Raw genomic sequence first — 17,527 nt, forward strand, 5'->3', positions numbered from 1 at the left:
AAAAAAAAAAAAAAAGAAGATTTGTTAGGTATTGTTTAGAATGACAAAAACTTGGAAATGATATGCATTCTAAACACTCTTCCATGCATTTTGTTCAGTATATTTTGGTTTACAAATGTCATGTAGACATTAAATTCACTTTTGTGACAGTGTTAAGGATATGGGGACAAGGCTGACATAGCACGTGAAATGGTCAGAACATAAAATGTACAAAATAAGTTCCACATTGTGTTAAACTGTGGTTGCATTAAAAAGAAAAAAAGAAAAGAACTCTACCAGGCAGATGAATATGGAGGTGTAGTGGTTACACATTGGGCTACTAACGACAAGGTCACCCGGTAGAAACCAGCAGCCACTCTGCAGGAGACAGATGAGGCTTTCACTCCTGTGAAGACTTGCAGTGTAAGAAAGCCCACGGGCACAGTTCTGCTTTGCCTTACAGGGTCACGATGAGTCACAATTGACGTGATGGCAGTGAGGTTTTTCGTTTTTGTTTTCAGTTTTATTCCTGGAGGGTAGCATCACCAATAATTTGTCCTGTTCTTTGTATGACCTTGAGCCACATGAAACTCCCGAAAATCTAATCGAAGCATCCAAAGTAGTCACTTCGTATGGTACCACCAGTGTGGAATGTTCCTGTTTGTACAGTACGCCTGTCTTCCTTTTCAAAGCATGGACAGGATTGCACAGCGTGTCCAGGAGGGTAGACGTGATGAGCCCCACAATTTGGACGGTGGTAGCAGCTTTGTTGTCCTTTCACAGAAGGACACAAGGCGGCTGAGTCGATATGGACTTGATGGCACTGGGTTTGGTTTTGGGTTTTACACGTATTAAGACTCTTAGCAAAAGTCACCTGCGCCAGTGTGCTCCACTAAGACACGGAAATCATTTTATTATTTAGTGGGATGAATTCAGGGAGAGAATAATAAGTGAGCAACAAGTCAGGAGTGTGGGTGCACCACACTCCTCCCTCTGCCCCCATCACTGGCTCTCTCTTCACTGCTCCCTAAGAAAGGCAAGCCTTTCTTTAGCTGGCTCGCTCGGCCCTCCTCTTCCCTCCTCTTTGACTTACTTGATTCCTTGCTCTATTTTTAGCTCTTTTCTCATTTAACGATTTCAATCTTTGCAGTTTATTGTTCTAGTAAAAGGCACATGTTTTTATTCCAGGCGTGAGGACTGATTTTATTTAGTTCCGGGGGTTAAAAAACGATCAGAACTGAAGTTCCTCCTGCACATTCCTCATCCCTCTGGGTGCTAGGAACCAGTGAGATCGTATCAGACGGCCAGGAATAGCCTGCAATCCCAGACATGCTGCTGGTTCTAGGGGGAGACACCTTGGCCCTTGAACTTCATGTGTCCTCCGTGAACAGGGTGCAGCCGGCTATTGATTTCCTCTCACCCAGCTCCCTTGGGTTCTACACATTTTAATTAAACTGAGGGGCCTGGGAGGGGGGGCTGTGACACAGTACAGCAGCTAACTTGGGGTCATATGGAAAATGAGGTAGTGGCCTTGGGTTTAATAGGACTTGGCTCGAATATTGGAGCTAACAAACAGCCGTTCGGGAAACTGGTATTTCCTCTTCCATTTAAAAAGAGACACCAGTCATATTGACATCATTTATATAGGCCAGTGAATGCTGAAACTATTGTTGGAGCCAGCTCAATTACTTAACCAAAGACATCGTTTAGAGACTACAGTCATTCCTATTTTTTCAAAGACAGACAATTACCCAGCTCACCCTGGGACTAGGCTTACATCAAGCGTGCCATCTTGACAAATATTGACTCTGTGGGTCCACGTTGATGGGTACTTTTGCCAAGTGACTTAGAAGACAAGGTTTCAGCACAGCAGAGGATGGATGGTGGGATGTGAATGTTGAGACCCATTTACTACTACTGCTTTCCCTCAACTCTGCTTGTGTCCTGGGCTATGCACTGAGCTGCTAAGTACCAGGTCAGTGGTCTAACGAACCAACCACTGCTCTGCAGAAAGATGAGGCGATTTAGCCATCGTTATTTAAAGTCTTAGAAACACAAAGGGGGCAGGCCTACTCTGTCCTATAGACTCACTATGAGTCAGAATCCACTCGTAGCAGTTTTTCCCTGCCCCTTGCCTGACTCTAGCCAAGACTCTTTCCAAGTGCTCGTAGTGGTTCTGATGTCTGGGTTGACATTCAGACATCAAATGCCCCTCAGACAGAAGGCTCAACCAGCACTCCCTGTTATCACCTCTGGGGGTGGCAAGTGTGCCCTGGAGAAAACAGATTATCCGCATTGCGTGGTCATGGGTATGCTTCACCTCCACAGCACTTACGTCATTTCCTTTGGCAAGTGAGCGAGGAGCCTTGATTCTCGAAGCATGCCGATTGTAGATCGCCAGTGGTGGTTCTCCAGCACAGACATATTCTAGGAAGAAAGAAAGCAAACGCTACATGAGGAGGAAGCCAGATACAGATCTTTCACGCTAAACAACAGCTCCACGGAGGCCAGTGGTGGCCAGCTGGTACTTGACAACACAGAGTTGCAACCAAAGAGACACACGCAGTAAAACCACATGGCCTATTCTGTAGGCTATCATGATGGGGGGGGAAGCAGGGAGGAATGAGGCTCGATGCCCCTGTTTGCAGGAGTTTCTTCTGGCAACATTGATTGTACAAAGAAGAGAGTGGAGCAGGTGACAACAGGTAGTTATGAATATGTGTGTGTGCTTGGGGTGGTGGTGGGGGAAGGGTGGTAGTGGCTCCCATTTGGGCGAACAGGGTTAGATTCTGGTCAGTGCCTCTCGTGGCCAACCATCACGGTGAGTGGAGACTGGTGTGGCTACTCCAACATTGAGCAGGCGCCAGTGGAATTTTCAGAGGAGGACTAAGAAGAAAGCCTGCTTTTCACCTACTACCTAGCCAGTGAAAACCCTCCGCGTCACACTAGTCTGATCTCTCAGGGCTCATGGGATGGTACAGGATAGGGCAGCTTTCCACTGTGTTGTGCATATGAGGCGTCTATGGGCTGTAAGACAACGCATAGCAACCTCATAGCTCGTTAGTGAGTTACAATAAAACACATGTTTATTAATAAATTTATTAAGATTGTATGTTATAATAAAAGGCGACCTTAAAACTCATCGATGAGCTCACCCATTGATGGCAGCTCACAACTACAGTGACATTCCTGACAATATTCCAGAGGTTTCTCACACACAGACGGAACTGACGATCTCTGGGCTGATTCAGAAGTACTGACCCTTGTTTCTCATGGCTGCTTTTAAAAAGCCCCCAGATTCTTGCTTCTGTTATCACCGGGGCAGTTGTGACATACTCAGCCTTCTGAGTCCCAGCCCATACAGTTTCGATGCAGCTGTTCTGTGGTGATTCATTTGTACACACACTAGAACTGGAATATCATTGCTGTGGAACCCAAACTCAAAGTCACCCCTCTGCCATTTGAACCACAGACTTTGAAGTCAGCATGCTAACACTAGCAGAGCCCCCCGATGGCTAGGGAAGTAACTCTCAATCTTCTTGATCAGTATATCGACATTTTAGTTCAACAGGTCTAAGAGACCAAATCTGTAATTGCTTCTTTCTTTAACTGTCTCAATATCTATTCCCTTGCCGGAACCTGTGCTATGCTCAGACTCGCCCCTGCTCTCACTGTTCCTGTTGTTAGGCCTTGTTGAGTTGTTTCCAACTCATAGTGACCCTATGTACAGCACAACACAGCACTGCCGAGTCCTGTATTTGAACCCATGGTTGCAGCCACTGTGTCAATCTGTCTCATTGAGGGCCTCCTTTTTCTTTTTCTTTTTTAACATTTTATTAGGGGCTCATACAACTGTTATCCCAATCCATACACACATCAATTGTGTAAAGCGCATTTGTACATCATTTCTCAAAACATTTTCTCTCCACTTAAACCCCCGACATTAGGTCCTCATTTTTCCCCCTCCCTCCCCTCTCCCCCTCCCTCATGATCCCTTGATAGTTTATAAATGGGCATTTTGTCATATCTTGCCCTGTCTGACGTCTCCCTTCACCCACTTTTCGGTTATCTGTCCCCCAGGGAGGAGGTCACATATAGTTCCTTGTAATCAGTTCCCTCTTTCCTACCCATTCTCCCTTTACCCTCCCTGTTTCGCCACTCACACCACTGGTCCTGTAGTGCTCATCTGGAGGGCCTCCTTTTTCGCTGCCTCTCTACCAACCATGATTTTCCTTCTCTAGGACGGTCCTTCCTGATATCATGACCTAACTCCATGAGATGTAGTCTTGCAGCGCCATCCATCCACTCTTCTAAGGAGCATTTGAACTTTGCTTCCTCCAAGACAGATTTTTGTTGTTGTTGTTTTCTGGGCAGCCTATGATATATTTAATATTTTCTGCCCACACCACAATCCAAAGGCCTCTGTTCTTCAGTCTTCCTTCTTCACTGTCCGGCTTGCGTGTGCATATGAGTGACTGACAATATCATGGCTTGGGTCAGGACTTTGGTGTTACTACTATTTGATTAAGTCATAGGAAAGATCAAGCGCTTAAATAATGAATTCCTATTATTCTGTCCTAACTAGCAAACATTACAACCTTACCACTGACTTCATAAATATACCCTAAACCAAATCAAACAAAAACAAACCAACAAAAACACCCCAAACCAAACTCACTGCCACTGAGTTGATTCTGACTCACAGTGGCCCTGCAGAGCAGGGTGGAGCTGCCGCTGTGGGTTTCTGAGACGGTAACTCTTTGGGGGAGTAGAAATCCTCATCTTTCTCCCAAGGCGGGGTTGGAGGTTTCAAACTGCAGCCTTGCAGTTAGCAGCCCAATGTGTAACCACTATGCCCTGGAAATCTTTTTGCTGGATCTTCTTCTCTCTGACTTCTCTCGCCATCTTGTTCCAAGGGGGGTCACAAGCTTACAAAATCTGAAAAAGTAAACTCAACTCACTGCCACGGAGTTGATTCTGACTGTGGGCCCTTATAGGCCCCTCTGTCTTGTACAGAGCAGTACAAAAACACACGAAACAACATGTGTTAAAAACAGGGGAAGCGAAGCAAGGAAACTAATATGAGGACAACAGTGGAGCCAGGACTGAGCTGAGCAATCATCCCATCACGATGCCCCCACCACATCAGAGCCACCCACAGCACACTCGACTTTTTCATCCCACGAGAAAAGAGGGCTCCCACGAAGTGACTCAACTGGCGGACCTTGAAGCAAACACAAGCTCCAGAAAAGGGTATCAGTTCTTGGTTCTAAAATCAGACAATGCTTCCTTCTCCAGCCGGGTGTATAAAGAGCGTCACAGGGTGCAATCTTGCATGCTTTGAACTGTGATTCCTTTCTCCCCTGGATGAGGACCCATTCTTCTTCATTCATCACGTGGCCCGTTGGAGTTAGTGATGATATTTCAGCACGTGTATCAACTGGTGTAGTCTCTCCTTTGGGGCACGAGCCACACACAGCAAAAGAGACTGCTTATTAGAAAGCACATGCCAGGCTAACCTGTTTCGGTTGTACGATTTATAGAAGCAGAGGATGGTAAGGCAGCAAGTGTGATGGAACAGATGCTCAACCTGCGGCGACATTTAATCCGGTCCCGCAGGAGTGTTCACTTGCAAGCCGAATGCAAATAAATGTGGACATGAGCTTCCTTGTGCGGGTTCCGAAGGGGCCGGGAAACTGTAATGAGACCTCGTGATCAACAACCCACATGCCCGTTCAGTGGAACCCAGGTGTCTGGAGGATCGCCTTGAGCACTGTGATATATGCCAGTCTGACTGCACATCTTCATTAATCATCTTCCCAAAGACAGAATAAAAGAGTACTCGGGAGCTTGGCTGGGGAAACCATCTTTGGAGGACAGCTCTAGGAGAATGGAAGGAAATGGTGTGGGCGTGGAGGCTGGCACAGAATAAAAGCCAATAGACTGCACAATTGCATGCCATTCCATGCCTTGCACACAGCAAATGCTGTCTGTATCTTTGCTAAATAGTTCACCAAGCAAATTATTTGAACCAACCCAACAACTCTATTATGAGGATTTACTATGATTCAGACACTATTTTACATGCTTGGAATTTATTACTACATGTAACAGACAAGGAGCTGGGGTGGTAGAAATGGGCAGAGACTGACAGAAAGCCCTTTACCCAATAAATACTCCATTTCTGCACATGACAGAGCACTGCAGAAGACGGCGAGTTCATGGGACCCGAAAGAGAAGCGGAGCAGAGCACTCAGGGTAAAGGCAGGTAGGGTAGCCTGGGGCAGCAGCAAGATCTGAGCCAAACCAAGACTTGAGGGTGGGAGGAGTTGGCCAGTTAGCTATGCCAATATCTGCATGCATATATTCCCTGTAGGGGAAGAGTGCAGCGGACAGAGGAACTAGCCGGAGCCAAGGACCCACGGAGCACAATCAAGGTCAGTGCTCACTGAGACAAGGTAGAGTTTGAGGAAATGAAGTTAGAGAGGCAACGGGAGACCAGATTCTATATGGCCTCTGTCCATTGTACGGATGGTAGGAAGTAGAACTACCCCTGTGGGTTTCCAAGACTTTACATTTTTATCAGAGCAAACAGCCTCTTCCTTCTCTATTGGAGAAGCTGGTGGATTTGAACTGCCAACCTTGCAGTTATGTATCTTGGAATCAGCCCAATGCCTCCCCTATAGCATCACCAGGGCTCCCATTAGATTCCCTTAGATACATTTAATGCATGGAAGGGCAGCATAATGATTTTCTATTGAAAAATCAATATTCACGAATACACAGGACACTGTCTTTTTAACCCCTTTGAAAGTTATGAATTTTCAAAATTCTTTTTCCAAATCTGAAGAGTATGTGAGAAACATCATTTTTTCCCAAAGTGCTTTTCAGTAGTAAACAAGCAAACACAAATGAAGACCACGTTGTCCTGTCGGGTCTCTGGGAGTCAGAATGGACTCATTGGCAGTGGGAACGAGCTGACTCGGAACCGACTCAATGGCAGTGGGCGGGCTAAGGGGGTCTAAATACTGGCGGCACTTAATGTCTGTCATCACTGATTGGGGGAAAAACCAAATAAACCCAAACCCCAACAATAACTCAAAAGTAATTTTTTCTTTAATTCAGAAATTTAAACTTAAATCCTTCTTAAAACTTGTATCTATATATCCCATACTCCATTGAATCTCATTTTAATGCCCTATGGTTTTTTATGCACAAAAGTCTTTCGTTGGCACTCTCTCATACTTCTCTCTGCCATAATGAAAATATATAAACAAAATATTTAAGTGAACAAATGTTTCCAACCCAGGGCTCTAAGTCTTGAACCGAGGTTCCAGCTTGATTAACAACACGCTGGCTATTAGTAGTAACTGGCCCTAAACATATCGGGACTGCAAATTTGTCAAAATCATGCTGCTTTGAAGAAATTGGCAATGGATCTCTTTACGAGATAAAGCAGAGGGAGTCTGGGGCACTCAAATCTCAGGAGTCCCCCCCCTTGGCACTTTTACACAGAGGGCAATTTGGGATGCGGTTGTGGGGTGCTGGTGGTGAGGGGGGCGGGGGCAGTAAAGAGGAGATGTGGGCCGGACGGTGGGCCTCCACCCGGAGTCTGTGAGCACTATTCAGACCTGCGTCCCCCTTAGGACGTCTTCGTTACCCCCTTGGGTCCACGTGCCCAGTGTGAAGGCTGCTGCCATCCATGGCGGTCACGGAGAGCGGGGAGCCTGTCTTATTCATCTTTGTGTCTCAGCACGTGGCACAGTGCCACCCAAGGAAGTCAATATTTGTTGAATGGGTACAGAGTAATTAATTTCCAAAGCCTGAACGGTTCAGAAACTGCAAACGTTTCAATAAGGAACAGTTAACAGAAAAAGAGTCCTGTTTGAATTTTGGGTCAGGAGCCGAGAGAAGTCAGACTTGGGGGTCTTCTGTTGTTAATCTTGGAGACTTAGGCAAATGCCAAAGAGACTTAAAAATGATGAACCAGTCAATTCTCTCCTACTAACCATTCATGGATCTATCACCAGAGTCAGGTTCAGAGCCTGACTTGAAAGAGCATATACCAGATTGTACTGGTCAACTCCAAGACACACTTAAGATGGTTTTATATATAAAGGGTTTTTCAGTGAGTGCTTCTCATTCTGCGTGTTATTACACATTTCAAAAACCCACTGCTATTGAGCTAATACCAACTTATAGCAATCCTGTAGGACCGAGCAGAACTGCCCCCATGGGGTTCTGGGTTTCTGAGATGATAAACCTTTATGGGAGCCGATAGCCTTATTGTTCTCCTGGGGATAAGGTGGCGATTTCAACCTGCTGACCTTGCTGATAGCAGCTCAACGTGTAACCCACCACATCACCAGGGTCCTGTTACACTCTCAGGTCAGGCAGTAAGAATGTAAGGCTCCATACCTCCAGTCATCGACTCAGTCCAACACTGCAACCCCGTATGGGGTCTCCAAAGCTCTGTCAACCTGTACAGGACCAGACAGTCCCACCTTTCTCTCACCAAGGCTTGTGGGTTTGGATCACCAGCCTTTTGGTTAGCAGATACAGGCCTATCTCACAGCACCGCCAGGCTCTCTAATGGTCACTCACTCACCTACTCACTCACTCACTCACTCACTCACTCACTCACTCACTCACTCACTCACTCACTGCCATCAATTTGATGCCAACTCATAGCAACACTAAAAGATAGAGTAGAACTCCCCCTGTGGATTTCCAAGACTGTAATGCTGCCTGGGAATAGAAAGCCTCATCTTTCTCCTGCTAATGGTCAGTAGAAATGGTTATTAAGAAGAGAGTGAGTGTACTTTAACTTATTGGCCTCCCTCCCCCAAGTGTTGGGGCCACTGTGTGGTTAGATTGCACCTGCCAAACCCACTATTGCCAACATTCCTGATCCCTCAGTTCTGTGCAGGGTCTGTCTTGTTGCATGGATCTGGTCTATCCATCCATCCATTCATCCATCCGCCCATCCATTTATCCATCCATCCACCTACCTACCCATCCAGTAAACCTTCCATCACCCAATAAATACCCACTGAATACAAGAACATTGCTGGCTAGTGAGGATACAGAATGACTGAGATAGGTTCCCAGAAGCTTAGAGTCTAGGGAAGTTCTGGACATCTAATCAGTCACTAATAATTTAGAGTGATAAATGTTGCTGGAGATAAATATGATGGGCAAAGTGATACAGGGCTGTGAAACCATACAGAGGGCCACATAGGATGGATTTTTGGAGACAAAGATGACCTCGAAGAAGAAGAAGAGATAGGCCCAAGTTGACATCAGTAAGATCAGCGAGTTCCAGTAGAGAGTTGGGGAATTCAGAGGCAATTGTTGTGTGAAGAGTTGTACGTGCGAAAGAAACTTTTGATCCTCCTTCCCGGGTTTATCTTTATCATTCTTAGCAATGCTCACTTTCTAAATACATCAAAGAATATTGGTCCCTGGGTGGTGCACATGGCTTGTGCTCAACCATTAATCCTAAAGCTGGCAGCCTGAACCCACCCCATGGCACAGTGGAAGCAAGGTCTTGCGATCTGCATCTGAGAGGATGCAGCTAAGGAAGCCCGAAGGAAGTCAGGTCCACTTTGGGAATGGACTTGATTGCGGCAATGGGGCTCTTATCATGGGTTACTCTATTACATATGCTCTGTTCCCCTCTATAGAATGCAGGGATTTTGATTTTCTCTGTTCATCTTCTAGATATTAAGATGATATGAACACACATTCACCTACACCTGGTAGATAGGGAGTGCATGGTAACTATTTGTGGAATGAATACAGGAATGGGTGATGGGTTTGGTAAAGTGCAAGTCGTTCAGACTGGATGGTGTACGAGGGTTACGAGAGTAACGGTGGAACCTGGGGCTGAGAGGTACATTGGGGTCAGATCTTCATGGAGCTTGTACATTGTATTAGGACATTCGATTTTAATCCTGAGGGCAATAAGCCCTTAAGCAGCAACCCACATGGTCAGATATCGTGATTAAAAAAAACCCCTCATTTGGGGTACACCACAGAGAAAGGATGAAGCTAGGCAAGACAGTGTAGACAAGAGGGAGGAAGATGTCGCTGTCCTGAACCACGGAAGAGGGGTGGGGAAGGGGCAGCTGGTGAGCAGGCTGAGCGCTTGATAACCAGTGGTCACGATGCGCTGTCCTGCCTACAGGGATTTGGTCGTGCCCCTACAGACGCGTGTGACTTTCTCAGTGGCTCAACAGTCCTTATGAGCAAAGAGGAGGCTCTAAAAAGAAGAGGATCCGCCATGCTCATGGAGATCCGAACAGAGGGTGAGATGGTACTCCTTTCGTATCCACTGAAATTCATGGGCTCTTTTGGAAGGCTGCATCAGTATCACATCTGCCTACTTTTATGAAGCCTCTCTTGTGCTACGCAATTTGACATGATACCAGCCAAGGTGTTCTAGGGTCTCAAACTACCTACTGTTTTAAGAATCATCTTCATCTTAAAGTTGAAAGAGTTCACTCTTGTAGCAACAAAACCTAATGGAATTTTATGAAGCGAACCTTTATTGCCCCTTTGGTCTGAATTATCAAGTACTATGCACCCTAAGAACAAAACAGCCCTTTTGCTCCTGAATAACAACACGTCTGGCACTGACTAAACCATGAACACGGGGTTTTCAAATTAAACCAAGATTCTATTTGTCAAAGACAATCTGACAGAGCAGAGTTGCTATAGACAAGGAAGCTTTAAATTGTTTTAATCTCCACTCCCTCCATGTCCCGGCCCCCATTTCTTGGACACTTGCTTTGATGAAACTACTTGGAATGATGTTGATAAACTGAGTCTAGTATACAATAGGAACCAGAGTTAATGACACCTTTTCAACACAGAGGAAATCAGAAGAAAAACACCACCAGGAACAGAGCCTTTGTTTTCTTTTTCAATTGCTCATGAAACAGAGAAGCAAAAGTGTTTGGAGATAATGAAGTCTGCTGGGTTCCCGCCTATCAAGCCAGTGATGTCCTTGGTAATGCTACAACAGTCCCCGCCCAGAACATCTGGGGGAACCGGAGGTCCTTGAGCTCGACACAAGACCTTGGCCCTTAAAGAAATTATGGCACCACCTCATGTAATGCCTTTTGCTAAACAAACTTTCCTTTGTTTAGAAGGAGTCCTGGCGGCTATAAATTGAGCCACTCTGCTTAGCAGTTCAAATCCACCATGGGAGAAAGGTGAGGCTTTCTGCTCCCACAACTATTTACAGCTTGGAACCCCAGGGGGCAGTTCTATTCTGTTCCATAGGGTCACTAGGAGCTAGAATCCACTTGGTGGCAGTTGGTTTGGGCTCCCCCATTTTTTTATCCATGTCTTCCCCAGACACCAATTCTGAGAGAGTGGACATCAATTGAAGTCGCTTGGGCAGGGTGGTGTTCTGATCAGGGCCAGGGCTAGGTGGCAACTGGTAACCAGGCCACACTGAACAGCAAGGACTGTATGAAACCCAACATCAAATCTCAGCCTCCCATTTATAATTTTAATCATCCCCATCCAAAACACTTTTCCTACTGAAGAACTTGCGAGGTGATCCATCCTTTCTGCAGACACTTGTTGGAGGAGAGGTCATAGGACCACGTGGAAGAAACATTTCTCTTGGTTCTGAGAACGTTGTGTTCATGTTTCAGCATCATTAAGGAAAAAAAAAAAGCTAAACACGCTGACCTCCATAAAGTGCTTGTGGTACACTACCAAGAAAAAGGATACATTTCTTGCAATGTATCATAGAATATATGCAAGATAACATAAAATGTAGTGTATGTTTAATGGAACACTATTTTAGAAATTGTTTTATCTGTATAAATTGCTTGCTTTGTCATTAGTTGACAAATCACTGATTTCCATCCAAAGGAAATTTATTTTATTTTAAATCTAACCGAAGGTAATCCTTTTTCAGTTCTAATAACCAATATCGCATCTGATTTAAAGCTTCTTTTGCTTGCTTGATAATCTCATCCTTAAATGTATGTGTGTGTGTCTGTGTGTGTTTGGTGTGGGCCGGTGGAACAAAGTGAAAATTCTTGGCTCTAACTCCTCCATGTTCCTTTCCTTCTCATTCCACCCCCCAGATGCCTGGACCGAGTCCAGTCTGATGGAGAGGTGGGCGTGGCTCTGATGGCTCTTTTTGAACTTGATTGGCAGTTCAACCCATTCTCAGACAATGGGTGGGAGCTCTCTGACCCGGCCTTCACTCCAGCTGTTCCGCACACTCTTTATCTCAGGGCAAAAGCACAGGCTGGGTGCTATGCAATCACCTTCTTATTTATGACAGCGGAAAGAGCAGAGCTCACAGAAGGAGGGAGAGGAAGCCGTCTTCTCTTTTATCTTCGTTTTGTCAGTCTGAATTGCACCCAAGTCACGCACAGGGTGCTCATGCAGCCACCTATGCCCGGCCCGTTTTTTTCTACTGCATGCATGTTGACTGTGCGTGTATGAATGTATTTTGAATTTATATGGTTCGTTTTTTCCTTCCTTTTTTCCTTCACTCAACACTATGAATCTATTGAATGACCTTTTCCTAAAAATAAATGTGCACGGGCACTTCTGAAAGCCCGCTCAGGCAACAGTCCCTTGGTGGGCTCACAGGTTACATTTCCAGTGATTTTTAAATCTCCTGTGTTGTGAGCGGTCTTCTTCGCCTTACGTATTATGCAGAGTGATTTAAAAAAATTCTTCCCTGAAATGGACAACCTAAAGGGTTATGCCACTTTCTCATCTACCAGTCAATGCACAGTGAAGACTGTCTGACCCAGCCCCTGTCCTGGGTCACTGACCTGCCTGGTTTACCAAAATGAGCTCCCATAGCCTTTGTCTCCATGAGCTCAGAACACACAGCTCAGAGCAGGGGTATGGATGTCAGGACTCTGCTGAACTCAAGGCCACAGGGATGTCCCGTTTTCAGTTCTTCTGAGATAATAACGGGACATGGATGTCAATCCCCAAAGCACCAGCTCCCGCTGCCCCTCATGCCCTCCTTTTGTCTCACTGACTCCACATGCCACTCACATTTCAGGGTCCAGCCCTGTCCCAGGAGGCCATCGTTGGAATCCATTTCTCGTCTTTTCTGACCTCCATTATGTTTTGTTCGCACTCTTGTTTAGTGTGATTACTGATGTCGATCTCATTTTAAGTCACCTGGGTGTTCTGGTCAGATCTTCCTCCCTAGAACAGGAGGACCTGCAGGAGGGACCCCCCCTTAAACTGCAGAAGCTTATAAAATGCAGTATTTGATGAGGATCCACCAGGAATTTTTCCAGCACGAACTTTTCTCAAAAGATCTACTGCAAATGCTTTTGGTGACTCCGGCATAAGGAATGAAGGCACCCTAGGGCACAGTGGCTAAGCACTTGTCTGTTCACAGAAGGTTGGTGGTTCGAATCCACCAGTCGCTCTGTGAGAGAAATATGTGGTAGTCTGCTTCGGTAAAGGTTTAGTTTTGGAAACTCCAAGGGGTGTTTTTATTCTGTCTTATGAGGCTGGTATGGATTGAAGTGGATTCAACCACAGTGGGTTTCACATTGAATAATTTTGTACTAAATGAGTTTGCTAATGAGACCCCAAGTTCTTAAAGAATCACGTTGAAAATTCTGAGGCTCATTCATTTATGAAATAGGGCTGACACTACTCTGTAGATAAGAATTCTTCAGGCCCGTCTACTCATACTGCTGTGTTATAACCACAAAGCGCACCTGGTGATTTTGGAATCTGACTAACTCAAGGGCAAATACAGCTCAGCAATGGCCTCAAGGACATGTCTGAATTAAGATAGCACCTAGGAAAGATAATCTATAGAGATCCTGTAAGGGCTGGCATAGGGTGGTCATTATATATGGATAGTCCATGGAGCCTGAGGAATTCTCAGGCCATGTAAGAGTTGGGTCAGGATTCCTGTTTGACTTAGGGAATTTCAAACCCACTCTGGAGAAAACAGAATTCCCAGGGTATCCTTATAAACCAGCTTGATCTCCCTTGGGGATACCCTGGACCTATTTAAAATGTGTGCTCTTTGGATGGGGTCCCCATCAGAGGCTAAACCTGAAGGAAGTCAAAGTCCAAGGGCAAGTTCAAGCACCAGGTCCAAGGTCACTTAATCTGCCCGGATTTTTGTTGGGCTTCCTTACCTGATATAGGTTGGCAAGGTGGTGGTTCGTTTTGATCAAAAATGGCTGGTTCACTCCAGGGTGGTCAACGTCATGTGCTGCTGCTGCTAACAGTCCCAGCATGATGTCCAGGGGTGTGAGGAAGCTGGCAAGCTGTTAAACAGTCAGAAGGAGAGATTGGTTGGTGCGTTTCTATGAATAGGTTCACATTGGTTTAGGCTAGATCAAAGCAAATGAATCATCGTGGCCCACCAGCCAGCCAGCCAGCCTTTCACCCTTTGAGACATTCAATAGGGCGATAGTCACAGGGAATGATCAGAACAAGAAGAGACAATGTGGCCAGGACAGTCGATTCAAGTGGTATGGCTCATCCAAGCATCCTCCTCTCCCCACTGCTATTGTTTGTTTTGTTACTATCATGGCACTGCTTGCTGATAACACGACTGTATGGTCCACAGGGAGAAGGCTGAGTCTGAAATCAGTCTCTTGCTCCCAGAAAAAGTTGCAAAGAAAGGGAAAAGTTGATGCCAGCATGCTGAGCTCATTCATTCTGACTCACAGGACAGAGGAGATTTGCCCTATCGGGTTTGCAAGGCTGTGATTGGCACACAAGCAGACCACCACATCTCTCTTCCATGGAGTGCATTGAGCTTTTGTTAAAGATCCACCGACCTTTTGGTTAGCAGTTGTGTGCTTAACCACTAAGCCCCGAGGGCTCCTTCAGTGATGGCTACCTTTAAAACAATTCACTTTCATATTTCAAGGATTCAACAAATAATTTCCACTTCTGTAAGGAGATCGGAGTGGACTGAATTGCAAAACCTGCTTAGTTCTTTAATGTGTAATGAATACTTGGGGCGGGGGGATCTGTGAGAATCTGTGATTTTGGGGGTTGTTGTTGGCTAGGAAAACAGAAATCTCATACTAATTAAAAATATGACTGTGTGATATAATACAATGTTCTGATGACTTACAGATTTTTTTCACTTGATCAATGACTTTATTTTACTATTATTTTAAAAAATCATTTTATTGGGGGCTCATACAGTGCTTATCACAATCCATACATCCATCCATTGTGTGAAATTTTAAAGTGTCATTGGGATATTTTTATAGGGATGAAGCAGCTACCTTCAAAATCATGGTCACTGGTAGGATTAAATGTGAAAATAAATACACGCTCTGTCCTTAGGATGCTTGTCTGACACTTGTGTACCTAGAGGTTGATGTTAGATTGGAACATCTTGGATTGGAAGTTGTGTAATAAATTCCACTTTGAGTCAGCAGTTCAAACCCACCAGCTGCTTTGTGTGAACACACTGGTTCTTGAAGGCTTTTAAGATGTGAATTGCCACAGAAAAAGTTCTTTTTATCTTAATGCTGTCTTAAAAATATGAAAAAAGAAACCCTTAGAAGATTCCCATTCTCTCGTGAACATAATCAACGTTTTAGAGCTCATATGAAACTTTAATTGAAATAACTTGCATTCATCTGGTGAATGACCCAAAATAATGGTCCTCTGATGTGATGGGTGATTTGGGAGCCCAGCAAATAGGTTTTATCTTTGGCACTCCCAGGTGGCCCAGGAGGCAGTGGGGCCTTGCCTTACCTTCGGCTCCTTCAGGTAGCAGTGCATGGCCTGGGTGACGTCAGCTGCGTGAACGGCATTGTGATATGGGTTGTGGCTGTGGTAATCTTCTTGGACCATGACTAGGAGGGAAACAGATAACTCAATCAATTAAAGCAAAGCAAAACAAAACTGTGAAGAGCTTACTAATTCAGGCTTATTGAGGGTGTTTTTTTGTTAAAATAACAACAACACAGTTCTTCCCAATTATAAGGCCTTGGGACCCTTTAAAAAGAACTCCAAGCTTGGTGGTTCCACTGGGCTGTTTTTAGGGCTGAGGAGGGCTGAGCAGAAGGGAGACAGACGAGAGGATTTGTGAGGCCCGTGGGATTCCTCATCCCTTTCATAAATCACTCCTTCTGGCATTCATGAAGGCTTGCATTCAGAGGAAAAATAAATACGTAGAAAAAGGAGAACTTTATTTCACACCATAGGTTAATTATTTACGTTTGCTGCCATTTATGAATAATATGCCATAAATAAGGTTTCCTTTCAATGAGCCCCAGTTGCATCAGTCTACAGACATGCAAAGGCGGTTTAACAAATCCTGAGTTTGATTAGCTTTGGATGAACACATTCTGATTGAATTAAATCTGGGGCTTCTCCAGGCAGGAATTCAAAGCACTGAGTTGCTGGAGAGTTTTTGGATTATTTCTCCCAGATTCGGTGAAGCTACCATCTTTTTGTATTTTTAATATATTGCAAGGCAAGGAAAGAATGCTCTTGGAACCCAGTGGAGACATAGTAAGGCCGCTGGGTTTGCTCCTTACAGAAGCCACTAGTGTAAGGGCCGAGGTGGTGATGGAGTCAGTGTGTTTAGAATGCCAAGTATGTTCAGATCTACAATTGGTACCATAATAGCTCAGCTCAGGCTATGGAGTTGGCTCTGGATTCTGATACTAACTTTGTTGGCCAAATAATTGTTGGGTGGATACCCAAATTATTTGTGTTCTCCCTCTTTGCCAGTTGCTGTTGGGCTGACCTGACTTATGGCACCCCTGATTCAAGGTGACCCCTCGAGAGTCAGAGCAGGACTGTGTTCCATAGGATTTCCAATGGCTGATATTTCTGGAGTAGATCACCTTCCTTCCAAAGTGCCCGGGGATGGCCTCAAACCCCTAATGTATTGGTTAACAGCCTAGTGAAGTAGTAATCATTTGAAAATTCCCCTCTCTCTTTTGACAAATCAGAACTAGTTCCATTTGTGACTATCATTCTGTTCAAGCTACATAAATTAGCCTAAGGCTGCTCGTGTCTCTGGAAACAGGTGTACCGTAAGCGATTTCTGTGCTTTTGGTTTGATTCCCCCCTCTGTTGTTTTACTCACCAGGTTTCTTTTGTAGTTATTTTTTAATCCTGGTTTTATCACTTATCTTTGTTGGGCACACCCTATTAGATGGGGATAATAATAGTTTCAAAATCATGATCGATGGAAGGATTAAATGTGAAAGTACATGTAAATCCTTCGAGGAGCTCCAGTATCTGTAAGCACCCTGCAAGCCTGCTCTCTTCATCGCTGTTATTGTCCTCGGGATGGAGTTAAGTGAAATTACAAATTCAAAGCACAGCCATGTGGCAAGCAGAAGCCAAAAAATAGGCTAAGTGGCAGAGAGAAGCCATTTGGTCCTTAAAAATGTGCCCCGAACCATTCCCTGTATATGAATAAGAATCAAATCGGAATCAGTGCTGTCATTTGATAAAGAGCTGTAAGAGCCCCAATAAAATGATCTTTTTTTTAGAAAACCGAGAGAGAGCATATAACAAGACCCATATTAACAAA

At 44.9% G+C, this 17,527-nt stretch overlaps 1 protein-coding gene across 1 annotated transcript in view; it reads right to left on the bottom strand.

Annotated features, from left to right (window-relative positions):
- PDE7B (phosphodiesterase 7B) overlaps positions 1-17,527 on the bottom strand; it is a 353,046-nt gene that overhangs the window by 13,853 nt on the left and 321,666 nt on the right. The window contains exons 7-9 of the mRNA XM_004702154.2: positions 15,730-15,830; positions 14,142-14,273; positions 2,315-2,406 (exon numbers count right to left, since the gene is read on the bottom strand). Of these exons, the coding sequence (XP_004702211.1) occupies positions 2,315-2,406; positions 14,142-14,273; positions 15,730-15,830 (325 nt within the window). The remainder of the gene's footprint in view (positions 1-2,314; positions 2,407-14,141; positions 14,274-15,729; positions 15,831-17,527) is intronic.

This window comes from Echinops telfairi, unplaced genomic scaffold (assembly GCF_000313985.2).
Source record: "Echinops telfairi isolate 266 unplaced genomic scaffold, ASM31398v2 ScPeMD7_3533;HRSCAF=4204_0, whole genome shotgun sequence".
NCBI lineage: Eukaryota > Metazoa > Chordata > Mammalia > Afrosoricida > Tenrecidae > Echinops > Echinops telfairi.